The sequence below is a fragment of the Crassostrea angulata genome, chromosome 5 (assembly GCF_025612915.1).
Source record: "Crassostrea angulata isolate pt1a10 chromosome 5, ASM2561291v2, whole genome shotgun sequence".
Taxonomy (NCBI): Eukaryota; Metazoa; Mollusca; class Bivalvia; order Ostreida; family Ostreidae; genus Magallana; species Magallana angulata.
Genome location: NC_069115.1, coordinates 23,457,191 through 23,475,607, shown reverse-complemented (window position 1 = coordinate 23,475,607; position 18,417 = coordinate 23,457,191). Strand labels below are relative to the sequence as shown.

The window sequence follows — 18,417 nt, the reverse complement described above, 5'->3', positions numbered from 1 at the left end:
CAAACGTTTGGGTTTAGTTCGTTTGGTTCAAATTTCCTTTATTTCTTTAATAATTGAATATTAAATAAATGTCACCTTCCATCATAAATTGGGGCCCAGCACTGCTTCCCTTATTGCTACATGCCTTAATAATTGTGAGTTAACAGAAACAAAGTGAGATTTTTTTCTACAGAAGTTATCTCTCTTATCAGAGGGATATTCCACCTTAAATGGAAGGTACAAAAATATATCCCACGATAAGGCATGCCTTAACAAACACTGTGTAACAATTTCAATCATCTGCGATAAATAGTTGCTGAGATAAATGCGACAGAAATTTTTGTTACGGACAGACAGACAGACAGACAGACAGACGGACAGACAGACACACAAGGGTAAAATAGTATACCCCCTTCGGAGCGGTGGTATAAAAAGCCAGAATACCATTACTAAGAAATTGCACCCCCTGAGGCAATGTATGGATTTTTCAAAATAGATTTTTTTTTCTGTAAGATAAAGATTTTAATACGACGTGCAGCTTGCTGCATGTTGAAAACGATCGATTTGATTTGGGTCAGCTTAGATCAATATTTTCTTTTTTTTATCCAGAGACTTCCGGGACAAATTCTAATGTGGACACGGAGCCTCTTTATGCAAGTGGGTGAGTTGTCGTCTTATTTACTGTACAGTGTAACTCTTAGTTTAATTTCTGTCAAACTGATGTTTTTGAAATGGTCAGTGCCGAGCAATTGGCGTTTACACACTCGAAATTAAGAGTAAGATATTGATTTAAGAGTTGTTATTAGAAAATTGACATTTAGTACAAAATTGATATCTATAGTACATAAAAATATAGAAACTGTGTGCAAAACAATTTTGAACGTAACAATGCATATTATAGCTACCGGACTAGATCATGCTCTGGTAAATAAATTTTACCTGTTACGATAGGAATTTGTATCAATACTCGAAACAAAATCCAACATTATTTTGAAGGCAATAAAAACAATTTTCTTAAATATGGGTATATACATCAAGAAATTTTGAGGTAGACATTTCTCAAGTGTCATGAACCTGAATCAGTTATGAATAATTGAAATTGTGTTTCTTTTCCATAGACTCCTTCTCATTTAACACTTGATAGCGCCTTCATGTGATTTGAAGCGCTATCGCAGATCAGTTATTTAAATCAAACATATTTTTTGCAGATTAGAAAAAAATCTGTGCAGATTGAAAATTTGCATAGTAGTTTATTGCATACTAATACCCGTGTATTTAATCATGATAAACTACAATACATACCAAAGCAATATATTGATAAAAACGGAGTCAAAGATAAACGCGATTTTAAAAAAAAGATGAACGAAAGCATTCTAATCCTTTTAAACGTCAACAACATACTTGAACGTATTCATGTTCTAAAATTGCTTTGTCGCCTAATACTTTTAAAAATAAGTTCTTAACAGTACCGTTTCAAAAGATCCTTGATAAAAATAAAAAGCGCAGCCTAGTAATAGTAACACAAAAGACTTCTTTAAATAAAATATTAAAGTACTGGAAGAATATTATAATATTCAAATACCAATAACGTTACGCTAATGTAAACATTTAAAGTTTGTTCTTGGCAATGGCCCAAGTTCTAAAAAAAGAAAATATTATGTACATAAATCACGATTTGCAGGTGTCCTGACGACTTCTGATACACAATGATTTATTACTGCACTCAGCAAGACTACACATTCTAAGTAACTAACATTGCAGTAATATACGAAAACGAGTGAAGTATACTAAAGAGCACAAATACAGTTCAGGTGGTTAAAATGATGAGAGGTCCCGCAGGTAAACACAAACATCGTATAATCATTTTTCAAATACAGCTTCCCAAGACCTTACAAGTATTATAATAGAGCAAGGAGAAATTTTTTTCTCTTGGTATAATTCCACTTATCATGAAATTGAGCCGCACAATTTTATTTTTATTTTACTCTGTTTTTTCATCATGTGATACCACAAAGACATAAATATCATGAATAATCAGCCTTCGTGTACATACAGAGAAGATCGCAGGAAGATAAAGACATTTGATGACTTTTTATTTAGAAGTATTTAGAAGTTTGTTAATACTTGATTTGCTCCATTCCAAGGATTAAAATTATACACTTTTAAATTTGTAATTTAAATAGAAAAAATTAAGGGTGAGAATTGTATTGTCGTCTTCTTAGTGACTGATTAACCTGTCGTCCAAGCAATTCTCTGCGTCCTGAATATGGCAGATATGAAGATAGTTTTTCACATTCAATGAGGATCGTACTATGGACATACACTTCGAAATTGCAGTCATTATTATATCATACATTATACCCGATCAGAGAAAAATATTGGTGTATTAAATTTGAAATACCAAACATAGTGGATTTTTAACCAAATCTTGCTGTATTAAATTTGAAATACCAAACATAGTGGATTTTTAACTAACTGTGTGAATTTATTAATCTACAATACTTTAAAAAACATTAAACTCTCGAAATGAATAGGGTTTTCATTTAATTAAGTATGGACATTGAATGATTTTAAGCGTTAATGCTTTCTTGAAGCCTTGCCCATCAGCCTTTGATCACTAACAGTGATGCTTAAATGCGTATCTCTCAAGCAACAAGTACAAAAGTTGTACGAAAGATGTATAAATGTTTTGTTTTGACAGGTAACAATGCTTGTTGAGTATAAAAATATATAACTGAAACTGTAAATACAACAAAATAACAATGTTCCAGATGGTCTTTTTTCGTCTTATGAAATATAGACAATGACCACTTGGTAAAAGGAATTCAACTTGCCATTCACCGTAGAAGTATTCCATAAATTTTAAAAGGACACATTTTTTTACAATGTCAGTAGAGGTTAAACAATAAAGTTTTTGTTAGTTTTGTATCGAAAAGAGAGATCTAAACTTTTATTCTCAGATTAATTTCAAATGTGTATCTTTTTCAGATTTATCATTTTGTTCGCTTTGTTTACAAAACTAACTCAACAATGAATGACAAAGAGTCTATTTTGAAAGATTTGAGAAGACGTGTATCAGCATTGCAAGCATTTGGTGGCAATAATGAGCTATACTCTATTGTTGTACCCCTCATGCAGAAAGATATGACAATATTAAAATGCCGTGAGCATATATCGGCTTATGAAGAGAACCATTTGTTCTACTTTGCATTGTTTAAACCGCAAATAGAAAATCCGAAAGAAAGTTGGATTGAAAACGCCAAAAGAGATATAAGACGCATAAGGAAAAATGCAGTTGCTCCATCATTGCGTGAATGTTATGCAGTGAGCGAGGTTATCTCCAGAAGCGTCGTATTAATCTATGAATGTGAAGAAGAAGGATTCATGGGGATAGAAATTGAACCTGTGATCCGTGAGAAGGACGATGCAAATGACCCACCATTGATACTTTTCTTACGATTTGACAGAGAAAATGTCCACTTCATACGGTGTGATGAAAACATCGATCGTTATATAGACTGTGGTTTAAAAATTACAAATAGAAAACATTCAAAATGTGTTGACAAAAGGTTTCGCAACAACTTTGAAACTTTAACACATTTTCTACTAACAAAAGATAAAAGATTCTTATCTTTTTCAACATCAAGCTATTCAGATGTTTCTTCAGTAGAAATAACCAATATGTATGATCTTTTTGCTCAGATTATTTACGGAACTCCAAAACAAGAGAAGGATGTTAAGGAATTCCTAAAAGCACACGTAGAAACTGAAGATTTTATACAAGTTTACATGCAACTTGTAAATGTTGAAGAAAATATTTCAGAGAACATTCAGAAGAACGAAAAGAATGCAGAAACGCTTGGGAAACAGTTATCAAAAGATGCGTTCAGGAAACAATTGACTGATTGGAAATCAGCAAAAACAGTACATTTATTTGCACTAGCAAGTATTTTTAATGCTGCGATTTATGTTGTTTCTCCAAGAGATGTTTCAGGCAGAGAAGAGTCAAATTTGTATCTTCCAATTTGCAGTAGTTACTTGTATACATTTGAATCTCCTTTGGTTTTCAAAAGCAGCAAAGAAAGTCCATCGTTTAAAATAAACCTCAAAGAAGAATGTCTATGCCGTCAAAAAACTCCAGAAATCATTGGGCAGTTCCCCATAGCCAACAACACAATAGATCTTGATCGAATTCGATCGCTGGGTGAGTGAATTTGGTTGAAATATCATATTTAGAACTTATAAAAGAAAAACTGAATATATATTGAAGCAGGTTTCTCTTACAGGCAAAGATTTTTTTTTAATTGAAAATTAGAATTATACACACGTGACACATTATTTTGTAACACATGTAATGTATTGACCAAGAGGTAATCCAATTATATATTTTCATTATCGGAAATGTCGGATCTAAAACCAATTTCTTAAGTGTCAAAAACTAATTCATCGATGAACAATTAGATTTAGAAACATCAGAAAAAACAATACCATCGTCAAATGTACATTAAAATTATTTCAACAAAAGCTGACATAATAGTTTGAGAGTGCACAAGGAATTAATCATTCCTCAATGTTTCAGTAAAAGGATAAACCCGAAAGCTATGTTTTACATTAAATAGTTAAACAGTTACTTATTTATAAATAATATCCACCTAATCAATTGATTAAAAACAATAAAACAGAAAAAAAGTGCTTATTGTTATTTTGGTTTCAGAATTAATGCCTTGTTGTCCACCCTCTAGTCGTCATGGGCTTCATCAACATTACAAACACATACTGGAAAAGAACAAGTTGATCTATCAGAGAGATGATACACCATGGCCTGGAGAGCTATCTGATGACTACAAACATATCAACGACATTTTAGCAGAAGAAGGGAGGCATTTAGAGCTATTGCTTGGCGGAAAAGGAACACTAGCAAAATGCATAAGCAAAGATGTATTTGGAAATGAAGACGTAGAATTACCCATGAGGTGCGTATAAATAATGGTGCGTTTCAAAGTTTGATACAAAGTATAAATTTTATCAACTGTAGCGATTCAGTGTATAAAAATAACGGAAAATTTAACTTCTTTGCAGTTTTCCGGAGAACAATTTCGAACGGTCTCTTCAGATAGCAGCTGACTGGACGGGGTTTCCAATATACATTTTTCAAAACTCCAAGGAAAATTTCAGTTGGGAGATTAAAACTCCAACGACCTATGTCAAAGCCAAAAATTGCCGATACTTTATAACATTATTCGTCCAGAAGAAAAATGGAAGAGAATATGTTGATCGAATCATTTCAAAAACTGGATGTAACTGTATGTTGGCCCCTCCATATGTTGCCAAAAAAGTCGATGGTAAAGTGAAATATTTAAGCAGGATCACAATAAAATGTTTCATAGTTAAATAGATAGATACATGTAGATGAGGTCGGTAGGTGAGATAGACAGACAGACAGACAGACAAATGGATTGATAAACAGATAAACCGATAGCAAGATGGATATCAATATTCCTATTGCATTTTGATCGCGTTTAATGCTGTAATATTTATGTTAAAATATATAAATCATCGATATTACCCAACACACTAAGTAGAATGTTTGATTACAATATTGTATCTTTCTTCCTCTCATGCTGAAATATGATTTAATATATATTAAACAAGAGTCTCATACTGGGTAAAATGTCAGTTTTTAATTCTTATACAGTTTCAGAAAATCAAGAAATAGAAAAAACAAACGACATCGGCCGCTTATTACGTTTTTCCCAGTAAACCCTCCTGAAAACTGGTTTTGTGATGATGTACGTAGGGAAATGAACATAATTCCCATATATTCTGAGCTTCGTCTTGTCATGGAAAGAACTGACATGGAAGACCGTATGATAGACACGATTTCCGACTACACACATTCCTTGTATCGATGCATGAGCAAAGATATATTTGGCAGTGAAGAACAATACCAAACAATCATGCAGGAAGTAACAGCAGAAATAAAAGAAAATCCAAACATATATGGTCCCCTTCTAATTGCAGAGAAAGAAAGTGCTGATAGAGAGTCTTTGAAAAACTTCAAATACCGAGACCATAAAGTTTTGGATGCTTTTAGATTTCGTGATACAATACTTAAAGAGTCTGCGACTTTCTTCACTGAGAGAATTGAAGACGGGATGACATTACAGGATCTAGAACTGATCGCAGCAGCAACGTGTTTCCAAGTACCAATATATGTTCTGAGTGCTAGCATACATGAAGACAGAATTGAAACAGAATGGAAGCTCTATAGTCAAATCAGAAGACGAAAACAGCCTAAAGATTTTCTGAGAAGACGACAATATTTAGCTCATATAGATGCCGTTTACAAATGCCTATTTGATGCTGAAAATGTTTCAAAGTTTCACATTACTCTCTTCAGGACCTTTTCAGGACAATTTCACAGAATTGCAGCCAGGTACAGAGTATGTAACTGTTTGATGGACCCACCAGTGGCTTTTGTACCGCAAAAACATAAACATGATAATCAATCAGGTAATTACCCATGAAATAATAATTTTTTATATGTTGAGATATGTTTTTGCAATTTCATTATTTTATACACTTATATGAATAACTAACTCAAGTTTTAAATAAAAACTTTTATTTTAAGACTTTAGGATATTCTACGACACAAACCTTGCTAAATCTACACTAACTACCGCAAAATTGGCACTGGATATGTGGATGAGATGCAACATGGCTTTAGAAATTCTGTGTAGCGAAATTATTGATGAATTAGAGGGACGGAGACGAAATGTAAATATTTCAACTATTGTGGGGTCTTCAGTAGGCATTGCAGGATCAGCACTTGCCATTGCAGGAGTTATTGTCGCTCCATTTACAGCGGGAGTGTCCCTTGGTTTGACAGTTGGTGGAGCTGTTATTGGTTCTGTAAGTGGTGTAACTGTCGTGGGATCAACAGTAACTGAAGTAGTGTTAAATAGGGATGCAAATGCAAAGTTTCAGCGCTATTACATGAATTTTCGCGAACGATCTAGAGTCTTGGAAGATTCCTTGAAAAAACTCCAAAAATTAATTCAGGTTATACAGGAACGGACAATGCATACAGACGATGCAAACGGGGTTGATGCAACAGCACTTCAAGTTGCAGCTGGAACATTGTCTATGATCAGCGGTATACCTATAGCAGTTGCACGCGTAGTCCTAAGCGCTGCTTCATTTGCCGATATTGTACTGCCTCCTTTAACAGCTGTTCTCGATGTAGGTTTCCTAGTTTATAGTGTTTACAATCTAGTAAAGGGATCAAAGACAAATGTCACAGAGAAACTGCGGTCTTTTCGATCCGTTCTGAGAGCATCAAGAATCCAGCTGAGGATTATGGCGTACGGAAACAAGATCAAATATTTGCAAAATCCGTCTAATAAGAAGTGAAACGTAATTGTTATATTTTCATGAAAATGCATAGGTATAATTGACATCGTCGTTTATAAAACGCTAAGCATTTTATAGACTTTGCATCCGCAGTTTGATTACACTAAAAGTTATTTGTCTCTGCTATTCTAATATTGTATTTTAGTTTGATAAATGTTTATTATTTACAGTTGTCTCTTTATTAATATTTTTCATTTACACTTCAAATCTACGGAATCATTTTGCAAAAAGCTTTAATTTACTGGTATTCCATCACTTAATCTTCATTGCCAAATTCTGTATAGCCAATATCCCTGACCATATTGTGTCTATCACTCATAAAGCGAATTTATTTATAAAATTGACATGTTCAGTAAGTTATTTGAACATTTAATTTTAATTTGACCACGTACGGACAACAATTATTAACACCACTAGCGCCAAACGATGATTCCTTATTTCATGTACTTACATAAATACCTATAAAAATATTTTTACTTCCACGTAAAATTCAGATTAATTCAAATTCTTTCAAATTTTCTAACATCCAAATCCCGCATGCACCCCAGCAGTGTGCGTAATTATGTTAATTTATTGTGTAGAATGTGTAGTACAAGACAAGTGCGATACACGTCACTTTTATCCTTTTTGTCAATAAAAACGAATAAAAAAAATGAAAACTGTACTTTTATAACAGACAAAAACACTTGAAATTGTAAAGAACAAGCGCACTAAGTTCAAAGATAAATGATATTTTTGTAATATATGCTGTTGATGTTATTCTGTCGAAAACAGCATTAAATTGAATTCAAGAATTCGTTATTTCAAATTTAATTTGTTAAAACAGATTTTAAAATTTGAAATAACGAATTCAGCGAATTTTTTATAACAGATAAAATTCGTTATAACGAATTCCTAAAATTTATTCCTACAAATTTATTTCGTTATAACGGATTCAACAATTCGTTATAACGATTTAAATTTGTTTTAACAAATTCAAGAATTCGTTATATCAAATTCAAAAATATTTTTTGATAGGTCCTAAATGGGCTTCCGTAGTACAGTCCAATAGGAAATGAAAAATATCATGTTCATAAGTTTTTAAGTGTTCAGTTTTTGAGTTGTGTAATGCTAATATTAGATTATTTAATTTTGGTACACTAGTATTCTTTCCAAAATTGCGTAACTTCAGATACAGATGATTGATTCTAAACGAAATTTTGAATCAGAGGTGCATCCAGCAAGGCATGAGATTTTGTTTACGTTGAAGTTACACACATACTTAAACATCAAGCCTGTGCATTTTCATCCCACTCCCCTCCAGAAAAACGCAAATTAAAAATTCAAATGACCTCCCATTTTTGCCAAACGTGAATATTCAGACATCTCACAGATTATTTTTTATTTCGTAAAAGTCGGGAATAATTTTGCCCCAGCCATGTTTTGACATGAAAGTGTGCATGTACCGTTCCGTTCTTATAATGGACTTAATACCAATATAATATTTCTACCATTGTTTATTCTTTTATCCATTTAAACATTTTTTTTAATATAAATACTGTTTTACAAAGTCTTTTGTTTTGCTACATACAATACATTATACATGAAATACTATCAAAATTAATAAACTTGATCAGCATTGGTGAAAAAGGCTCGAATTTTACGTGACAATGCCGAATTTTGACGTTTTGAGACATATTGTTTCCTAAAATTTAAATTATGAAACTCCCATTTTTTTCCATCCAGATTCTAAACTATGAAAAAACAAGTTTATGATATTTAACTGTCATCAAAATGGAACCAATTTCATCAATATATTCACTGCATGTGTGGCAAGCGGAATAAACCCCCGAAACATCAAGGAAGACTTGGAAAGGGATTTAAAAGAAGCAATAACCGTTAAAATGTTATTGATGAATAGTTGAGGAGAATCTTCAAAAAAAAAAACATTACGAGATACATTCACTTGCTATTTGATAACTTTACCTGCCACAACATAGAGATAGATGATGAGTTTGGACTAAAAATATATTGGTTTGGTCTTGTACTTTGCTTTTAATTTCAGTTTATGCAAGAAAAGTGTCATAATTACATACCTGGGATGTAACAGTCTTTGTTTGTCGTATTTCCATTACAGTGACACACGTATTTACCCAACTGATCTTCACACGTACTGCCATTTAGACAGGGGTTGCTTAAACAGTCGTCTATATCTTAATGAACAAAACCCAAACCGTGTGTTATATAAAAAGAGAGTTTTTTTTTTTTTTTTTTTTTTTTTTCAAAGTTTTATAGTATATAGACAGACAGACAGAACACCCCTTTCTCACAGACTCTCACACACAGCAAGTTGGTACAGTAAATTTGTATACACCTATAAATATTTAAAGATACATACAGTACAAATTATCTAAAGAAAAAGAAGAAGATTAATATCTACATCATCATTGATGTGTTAATTAAATATTTATACTGGAAAGAGACAACTCCATGGTGACCATCTCTTAGTAAAGTCTACAGTAGTAAATAGTTTCCTTTCAGTATTGTAATAGGTTTGTAAATAGGACATTAACATTTCAAAACATATCTTTATATCTTTTCTCGACCTTTGAAAAATGAATTTTTTTACTAATATAATAATCAAATTAACTACATGATCCATATCTGGATCACCTAATAGTACACTCTGGATATCAAATGTTATTCTCTTGCCAGATCTATTAAAAATATAGTCTGACAATTTTGTCCAGAGATTAAAGATTAGTGGGCATTGGTAGAATAAGTGCTTAAAAGTTTCAGGTTCCAACATACATATTGCACATAAGTTATTGTTTTTTATCTTAGAAAGATACAAAAATTTATTTATACCTAAAATTCTATGAATTATTCTGTAATTAAACCATACCAGTTCTGTATCTTTTGTGATTAACTTAGAGTTGCAATATATGAGGTTCCAAGTAAAGTCTGGTTCGAGATTTAAGTCAATTTCCCACTTAGATTCACATATTGGCCTATGCTGTAGTTTTGAGATAAAAAAGTCATATAATGTTCTTGAGCCTTTTTTATCTTTACACAGAATTATTATAGATTCTAACTGGTACGGTTTTACTACTAATTCATGTGAAAATTGCCTGATACTGGGCCAGGAGCTTAATATAGCCTTTTTTAAACCTTCATATTTAGTAAATGGTAGCTTAACTAGGTAATCATTGGTTATTTGTTCATAACTAATAAAGTTCCCCTGCTTATCCAGCAGATCATATAAAATATAAAAACCCTTTTCATATAAAGACTGATAAAAAATATAGTTATTTTGCACACTGATCTTCTCATTAAACCAAAGTAGTTCTAATAATATATCATGTTCACATTTTGGCTCTATAGAATCCAGAAAATCAGCAAAGTAAGAAAGAGTTTCTTTCCAAAATAGATTTGTTGTTGAATTAGCTTTTTGTTTAGAGTACTTTGATCCAAATTGTATGAGATGAGCAGTGTTACAATTAATTACTTCATTGAAAAACATGGACCATTCCGAATTAGAGTGAAGAAGTAAGTTTAAGAGATTTTATGTATGTATCAATATGAACCATTCTACATCCCCCTTTATCATAGTCCAACTGTAAAGTTTTCCTAGAAACTTTATCAATTTTATTACCCCAGATATATTTATAGAAAACTTGCTCTAATTTTTTAATCCACTGAGAGTTTGGTTTAGGTAACACTGTAAATAAATGGGTAAACTTGGATAAGAATAAGCTTTTCACAACTGTAATTCTGCCAATAGGAGAGATGTTTCTCTTTGACCATTGTGTTATTTCTTTTTGTACCAGATTAAATTTCTCATTAAAGTTCAGATGTTCCATGTTTTCCAGATTAGCTGTATAAGTTACACCTAAAACTGTAAAAGGTTCATATGTCCACTGGAGCCCAGTATCTTGACAAAGGAAAACTTGACTGTTAATCATGGATCCTATCCAGATTGCTTTAGTTTTGTTAATGTTAGGCTTAAGCCCTGAAAATTTTGAAAACTGGAAGAGTAGGTCGAGAGCAGACTTGAGAGATTTTTCTGATCCATCTAAAAACAAAACTGTGTCATCAGCATACTGTTGTAAACAAATTTTTTCTTTTCCTATTTTAATACCTTTAATATTTATATTTTGTCGTATCATGTGTCCCATGATTTCGACACACAGGTTAAAAAGATATGGAGAGACAGGGTCACCCTGTCGACAACCCCTTCCAATTTCAAAAAATTCTGAGAAGATCCCATTCTGGATAACGCATAATTTTGCCTTATTATATAATACTGATATCCATTTGATGAGTTCATGACCAAAGTTAAAAAATCTTAACGTATCATACATGTACATAAATCTCCAAGATATGGAGTCAAAAGCTTTTTCGAAGTCAATAAGTAAAATCATTCCTGGAATTTTTTCTTCTTTAGTGATGTGAAGAGCATCATATATAAGCCTAGTATTTTCTCCAATAAACCTATCTTTGAGGAAGCCCTTCTGATTATCATGAATTAAAAAGTTTAAGACTGTTTTTATTCTGTTTGCAATGCATGCTGATGCTATCTTATATGTAACATTAAGTAAAGATTTAGGACGCCAGTTACTCAGGTATTCTCTTGGCTTAGTTCCTTTTGGTAGTATTGATATTATACCTTGTTTTTGAGTTATAGATAATTCCCCTTTACTAAATCCAAAATTTAATGATCTAATCAAAAAGTGGCCAATATCCTTCCAAAAAAATTTAAAAAATTCTGCAGAGAAGCCATCAGTACCAGGGCTTTTATCATTTTTCATTCCCTTCAAAGCAGCAAGGGCTTCCTCTCTAGTGATAATACCCTCTAATTTACATGACATATCATTATCTAATAAGTTAACCTTTGTCTTATCAACTATTGTACTAATATCAACATCATGTAATCTGTTATCACAACTGGAGTACAGATTTTTGTAAAAATTTTCAATTTCCGACAGTATGTCAGATTGATCTGTAATAGTATCACCATTGCTCTGCACAAGTTTGTTTACTGTTTTATTTACATAATTTCGTTTTTCTAAACTTAAGAAATATTTTGTAGGTTTTTCTCCATGCTCAATCCATTTGAGTTTTGTTCTTACAAATAATCCTTTGATATAATCTTTTCGAAAATCTTCCAGTTTGGTTTGAGCAATGGATAATTTTTCTAAAATTTCTTCGGAATGATCAAAGTTTCTTAATTCTTCCAACCGTTTAATTTCTTCTTCAAGGAGTTTAGTATTCTCATTTCGAATTCTTTTTTTATTAGAACAATAACTTATTGTGATTCCTCTTATGCATAGCAATAGTTGTTCAAAAAAGGATTGGTCATTAATAGTGAATAATAGTTGTTCGTCCTGAATAGAGGTGACCATTGAAGGATTGAAGGGAGGGGCAATATATTGCGCTTTTATTTTTGATAATGTGTCTTTAATTAAGTCAACATAAGTTTTGTCATGAAGAAGTGAGTTATTAAATTTCCAAAAACCCTTTCCCTTTTCGAATTTAGAAAGAGATATGTCAAGTTCAATCATTGAGTGGTCTGATCTATATCCAGGACTAATATCAGCTTTGTCAACTAAAGACATCAGCTCACTAGAAATTAAAAAATAATCTAGTCTAGCTTTTTTAACTGGTTTTGCCTTAAACCATGTAAACCTCTTTCGTTGTTGGAATTTTAACCTCCATGGATCAACCAGACCATGTACTTCTTTCATATTTAAAACTACATCACGTGCTTTTTTGTTGTTAGTATTGACATAATTGTAATAATCTAAAGTTGTATCTTGGACAAGATTAAAATCACCTGCCATTATAACAAAGTCACCATCAAAATTATCTACTAACTCAGATAAAGATACAAAAAAATCTGGGCTGTCTGTATTGGGCCCATAAATATTTGCCAGTAAAAAAGCATATTTGTCAACAATTTCGACCTCAATAGCCAACAGGTTACAATCATTATCCTTGAGTACATTTAAGACTTTATATTCAAAGTTATTGTTAAAAAGTATGGCTGTGCCTCTGGCATTTGAAGCACTTGGGGAGATATAAACATCATGCCCCCAGAACGATCTAATTTGTACATAATCATCAGCAGTAAAATGTGTATCTTGAAGAAAATAAATAGAGCAATTTTTTTTTTAATATAGTTTAAAACGTCTCTTCTTTTTTCCATTCCTGCAAGTCCCCTGCAGTTCAATGACATAATCTTAACACTCATTATAGGTTAAGACATAGTGGATAAAAAAATAATATTGTACACACAGATATATAAATAGTTGTAAGAGTAGTGTACATGTTATTCAGGGGACGAGTTGGGTTTAAAACATTCAAATACTCCACGACTAAGGAAAAATCTATACCAACCTGCGACGCACACACACCATTCACTCCGAGACAAACATATAGAAGCAAGAAAACACAAACAGAAAGAAAAACGATTACAGTTAATTCCATTATAGAAATCGCACAGTGTTTTTTTTTTGCGTTGGCCAGTTCAGAAACTACTGAGTCGCCACCGGAAGTTGACACTGGTATCATAATACCACTTGGAGAAACCCACTCGGAACGGGTTATTTATTTCCGGGATTGTTTTTCGCGCAGTTTCTCGGTAACATCGTCAAATATGTCGAATCTAATGCGACGTTTTCCATACTGTCCGTACACATGTCCATTGAAATACCACGCTGATGATATCCGTTGGTCGCTACTCAGTCTGGAAATGAGGGTCGCATTATCTCTGGTGACGTCATCGGTGATTTTGACTCCTCTAGTTGCTGTCTTAATATCGGACCTCTTTCGCATTATGGTTGTCTTAGCATCCATGGTCCGCATTTTTATAATATAATAATATTAATAATATTTAAAAAGAGAGTTTTGAAAAATTATTATGATACCAAATATTCATTAGTTTGTTTATAAAACCAGATATACAAGGATTGATACAAAAGTAATGTCACATAATGCACCTTGCATCTCATGGCCGCTTTATTGGATAAAATGATAACACATTTGAATTAAAAATTTGATTAAATTTTGTTAAAGAATTAAAATTATATTAATTTTTATAACGTGACATCGCTGCGTCATGAGTTTACATTTTGTTTTAGAAAAGGTTTTTATTTCAGATAAATTTTCATGCATCAAAATTTGAAAAAGATATGTCATAGACGTTTTTTGTTCCCCCCCCAAAAAAAAATAAATGTCTGTTTTTATAACGGGAACGTTACCGTCCATTTTGGATAATTACATGTATGCGGGACCCTTTTGCTTAGATAAGGGAATAAAACATGCAAATAGTGATACGATTTATTTTTTGCTTTGATAGAAACAAATTAGAAGAAAAAGCACAGGAATTGATTTATCAACCTAAACGCGAGAACGAGTAAATAGGTACTCTTAACGTAGTTCCAATGTCTATATAAAAGAATATGTCATGTTAATAAATAAATTATATAGTCGGACAACATCTGCTCTGAAGGATTAATAAAGCGAGGTTGATATGTCCTCAGCTAGATTATGTCCTCAGCTGCATTAAATAATCCAATATAAAACTCCGTCGATCACAAAAAGACTATTTTATTTCTAAATGAAAAAATGATTAAATATGAATAAACAAAAACGGCCTTCTTTTTCTAAAGGTCTCAATAATGAAGTACTACCAACACAAAAATGTCAAGAAATGACGTTGATATTGTGCGGCGACTATCCATACCTCACGCTCCTTAAAGATATTATATTAAGAAATAATATTAACTGCATTAACATTTTCAGATCTGAACTGAAATAGGCAAATATCTCAAGCACGAATTTTTGTGATTTAGCGCCGTGTTTGCACGATTTTATCGCATTTATGACATTACTTTATAAATACATATTACATCATACAGTTTAAACTTTCCCAAATGCATACAATATCTGAATTTGTTTTTCTTGATAAAATCTATAAATCTAAAAGCATTCAACTATACAATTTAAGTTGATCTATTCCAGTTTCTCAAGAAAACCGATGCATTCATACCCCCCCCCCCCAAAAAAAAACCCCCCAGATTCTAAGTCAGCAAATTAATAATATAATGTTTAGAAATAAAAATAACCGAATATACATTTGAGCAAGTGTAGAATATTTTGTACAATGTCCTTTCTTTGGAATTAAAATAGCACAACATCTAGCACCACCATATGCAAGGGCCACTAAAACCTATCAGTTGATAGGGAAAATTGTAAAGAAATATGTTAGCTTATTGATTTAAAGTTTCAAAATTTAAAAATATACATACGGTCTGCGCATGATCTGTCTGCAAGAATTGGTGTAATGAGTGAGAGATCAGTAAAATTATCTGTTACATACGTATAACTACTGTGAGAAGACACGTTCTGCAAGACTTGTTCATTGACTGCACCTGTCACACCAACACAGAAAATGGTGACGATATTTTCCTTCAGTAATTTGGCTTCATTAGAAATAGAACTAATTCCATCGGGTATCAAGATAACGATTTTAGCAGCATCAGAACGCGCACCCCGAGATGATGTAAATGAGTTTTACCGCGTAACATTTAGCACATTTCCAATGTTTGTTCCTTTCTTGGAGTATTCGATAGCCGAGATAGCAGGTCGTATTTCATTTAATGATGAGTAATGATTTAGATTGAACTCTTCCTTTTAATCATCATCGAACGAGACAACGCTGATTTGGTTGGCGTTAGGACCTATCACAAAATGCACAAGGAAGTCAAGAATGAAATTCTTCAGTATTTCAAAATTTTCTTTTCCAATTGAACCAGGCTTATCTAAGAGAATGACAATGTCTCCTTTTGACAAACATTTTCCTGAAGAAAAATGTCAGAAGTATTTCAAAAATTTCAAAAAAAATTGAGTACAATTTCTTTTTGTATATTACAATACAAACTTCAATAATTTGAAATATAGTTAACTTAAAGTTGATTAGATTTCTACTACCTGATGTTCCTGAAATAAGGAAAATTAATATGAGTAACATTTTTGTAACTTGGAGCATACATTGTCCTTCAAATCCTCGCCGTATAGACATAAAACAATTTAAGCGATTTGGAAGTGTAAATTTCAAATCCATAGAAAAAGATTAGGGAACAATTCTGTAACTTGATTGTAGAGCTAATAATAAATAAATAATTGCATTTTGTAACACGTACTTTGAATATTCAATCGCTATGCATTTATATCTGTATTCAGGTAAATAAATTAAATATATTACGTAAAAGTCACGATTTAAAAAAAAAAAACTCTAGCTAGCAACTTAACAAGACAGTTTTTAAAAAGGTATTTTTGATAGGGCGATAAACCTTTAAAAAAACCTTTATCTAAACAGTTTTTAAAGGGACTTGGACACGATTTAACTTAAAATTCCTAAATTTTATTTTTCCATTTTCAACCTTTATACTGATAAATATAGAAGTTTATACTTCTATGTCAAAATTTGAAATTCAAATATCAAATTATAAGCAAGATACAGAGTTCAGAATTCTTTGTTTTGTAAACAAAGCTCAATATTCTCATTTTTTACATATGTGTTGTTTTGGTGTAAGTTTTAATCAAATGTATCTTTCGTTTGTTGATAATAGTATTTATGAAGATATTGAATTAGTTTAAATTGTTTTTTACATGTCATTTTGTCTAAAAAATGGTAATTCTCTACATTACATTTTTTGTAAACAACTATAACAACAAATTCTTACCTCTGTATCTCGCTTGTAACTTGACTTTAATTTTCAATATTTTGGTCAATCATTTAAAATGCACCAGTTAACCATTTTATGCATAAAAAATAAAAATAAAATATTTGATCTTAAATCGTGTCCAAGTCCCTTTAAATCTATGATTTCATCAACACAGAAACCATTCTGTCTTTCATGGAGTAGCTGTTTGTTGTTTCCTTTTTGTTGTTGTTGAATTGAATGTTAAAATAATAATAAAGATATTTCAATGTATTAGAAAAAAGATTAAGTGCACTCTAATATAACGGCATTAAACAACAATTATTTTATTTTATTTTTATCTAACAATTTACGTCGGGAACCCTATGTTACTGACCTCATCGGGAATCAGGCGTGTGAAACTCAGTCTACCATCAGGTCTGTGCATTTTAGGTCTTACGTTTTTTTTTGCTCTTGGCACTGTCAACTCTACTGCGACCAGTCGTTGACTGCTGTGACACTTACTTTTCACGATGTCAAGGAAAATAACTCCCCATTCGCTTCCACTGTGAGTTCGTTGTCATGCAATCTATTAGGCACTTATGTCCGTCTTTCAGCTTTTTGTTTAACTCTAGCCAACAAGCTGTTCCTGTTATTACCTCGCATCGGATAGCCGATTCCATCTTCTCTCCACCCTAGCATATCAGTCACCTCCCGAATAAATTCACCGTGTTGCCATATATATATTTCCCAGTACCGACAGATTGGTAATTCGCTTAGTACCTACTGTCTCAAGTTTGTAGTTCGTTTAGTTTCCTCTGCGCCATACTTCAGCCTGACGCATGATGCACCCCTCTTCTGTTGCTGATTTTGTTCCACTCCTTCATTTCAAATTTTTTCAAATAGTCATTTTTTTGTTTGAAAGATTAACGTCGCGCACTGCAGATCTTATTCTCTTTTCATTTACAATTTAATATTTTACAAAACAAATAAAAAAAGTTTGTATATATTATTTTAAAATGTTATACGATGATTGTTCGGAAGTTATTGTGGTTTTTACTCTTACTCCCTTGGGAAAAAAGATAAATAATGAAAAGTTCACCAGACGGTAAACCAGGATACCTTTTATTAAGGTGATTGAAGTTAAAGACTTCATTTGTTTATGTTTTGTAACTTTTATATATTCATTGACTACAAACTTATTGTAACGTCATTTTACGTTTATCCTTGCTCTGTAGCACTTTACACATCTACACACTTTACAAACGATGGGAATACATTAACTATTCTTTATTTTTCATTTTTTTCTTTTGATTTTAAAATGGCAACTATTACATAT

At 32.0% G+C, this 18,417-nt stretch overlaps 1 protein-coding gene across 1 annotated transcript; it reads left to right on the top strand.

The window, feature by feature from the left end:
* Positions 1 to 2,980: 2,980 nt before the first annotated feature.
* On the top strand, positions 2,981 to 8,026 carry LOC128185585 (uncharacterized). The gene is made up of 6 exons (XM_052855171.1): positions 2,981 to 4,183; positions 4,694 to 4,952; positions 5,059 to 5,321; positions 5,389 to 5,401; positions 5,690 to 6,492; positions 6,611 to 8,026. Exons 1-6 carry the CDS (start codon positions 3,010 to 3,012, stop codon positions 7,390 to 7,392), a joined length of 3,294 nt encoding a protein of 1,097 aa, XP_052711131.1. The 5' UTR covers positions 2,981 to 3,009; the 3' UTR covers positions 7,393 to 8,026.
* Positions 8,027 to 18,417: the final 10,391 nt, after the last annotated feature.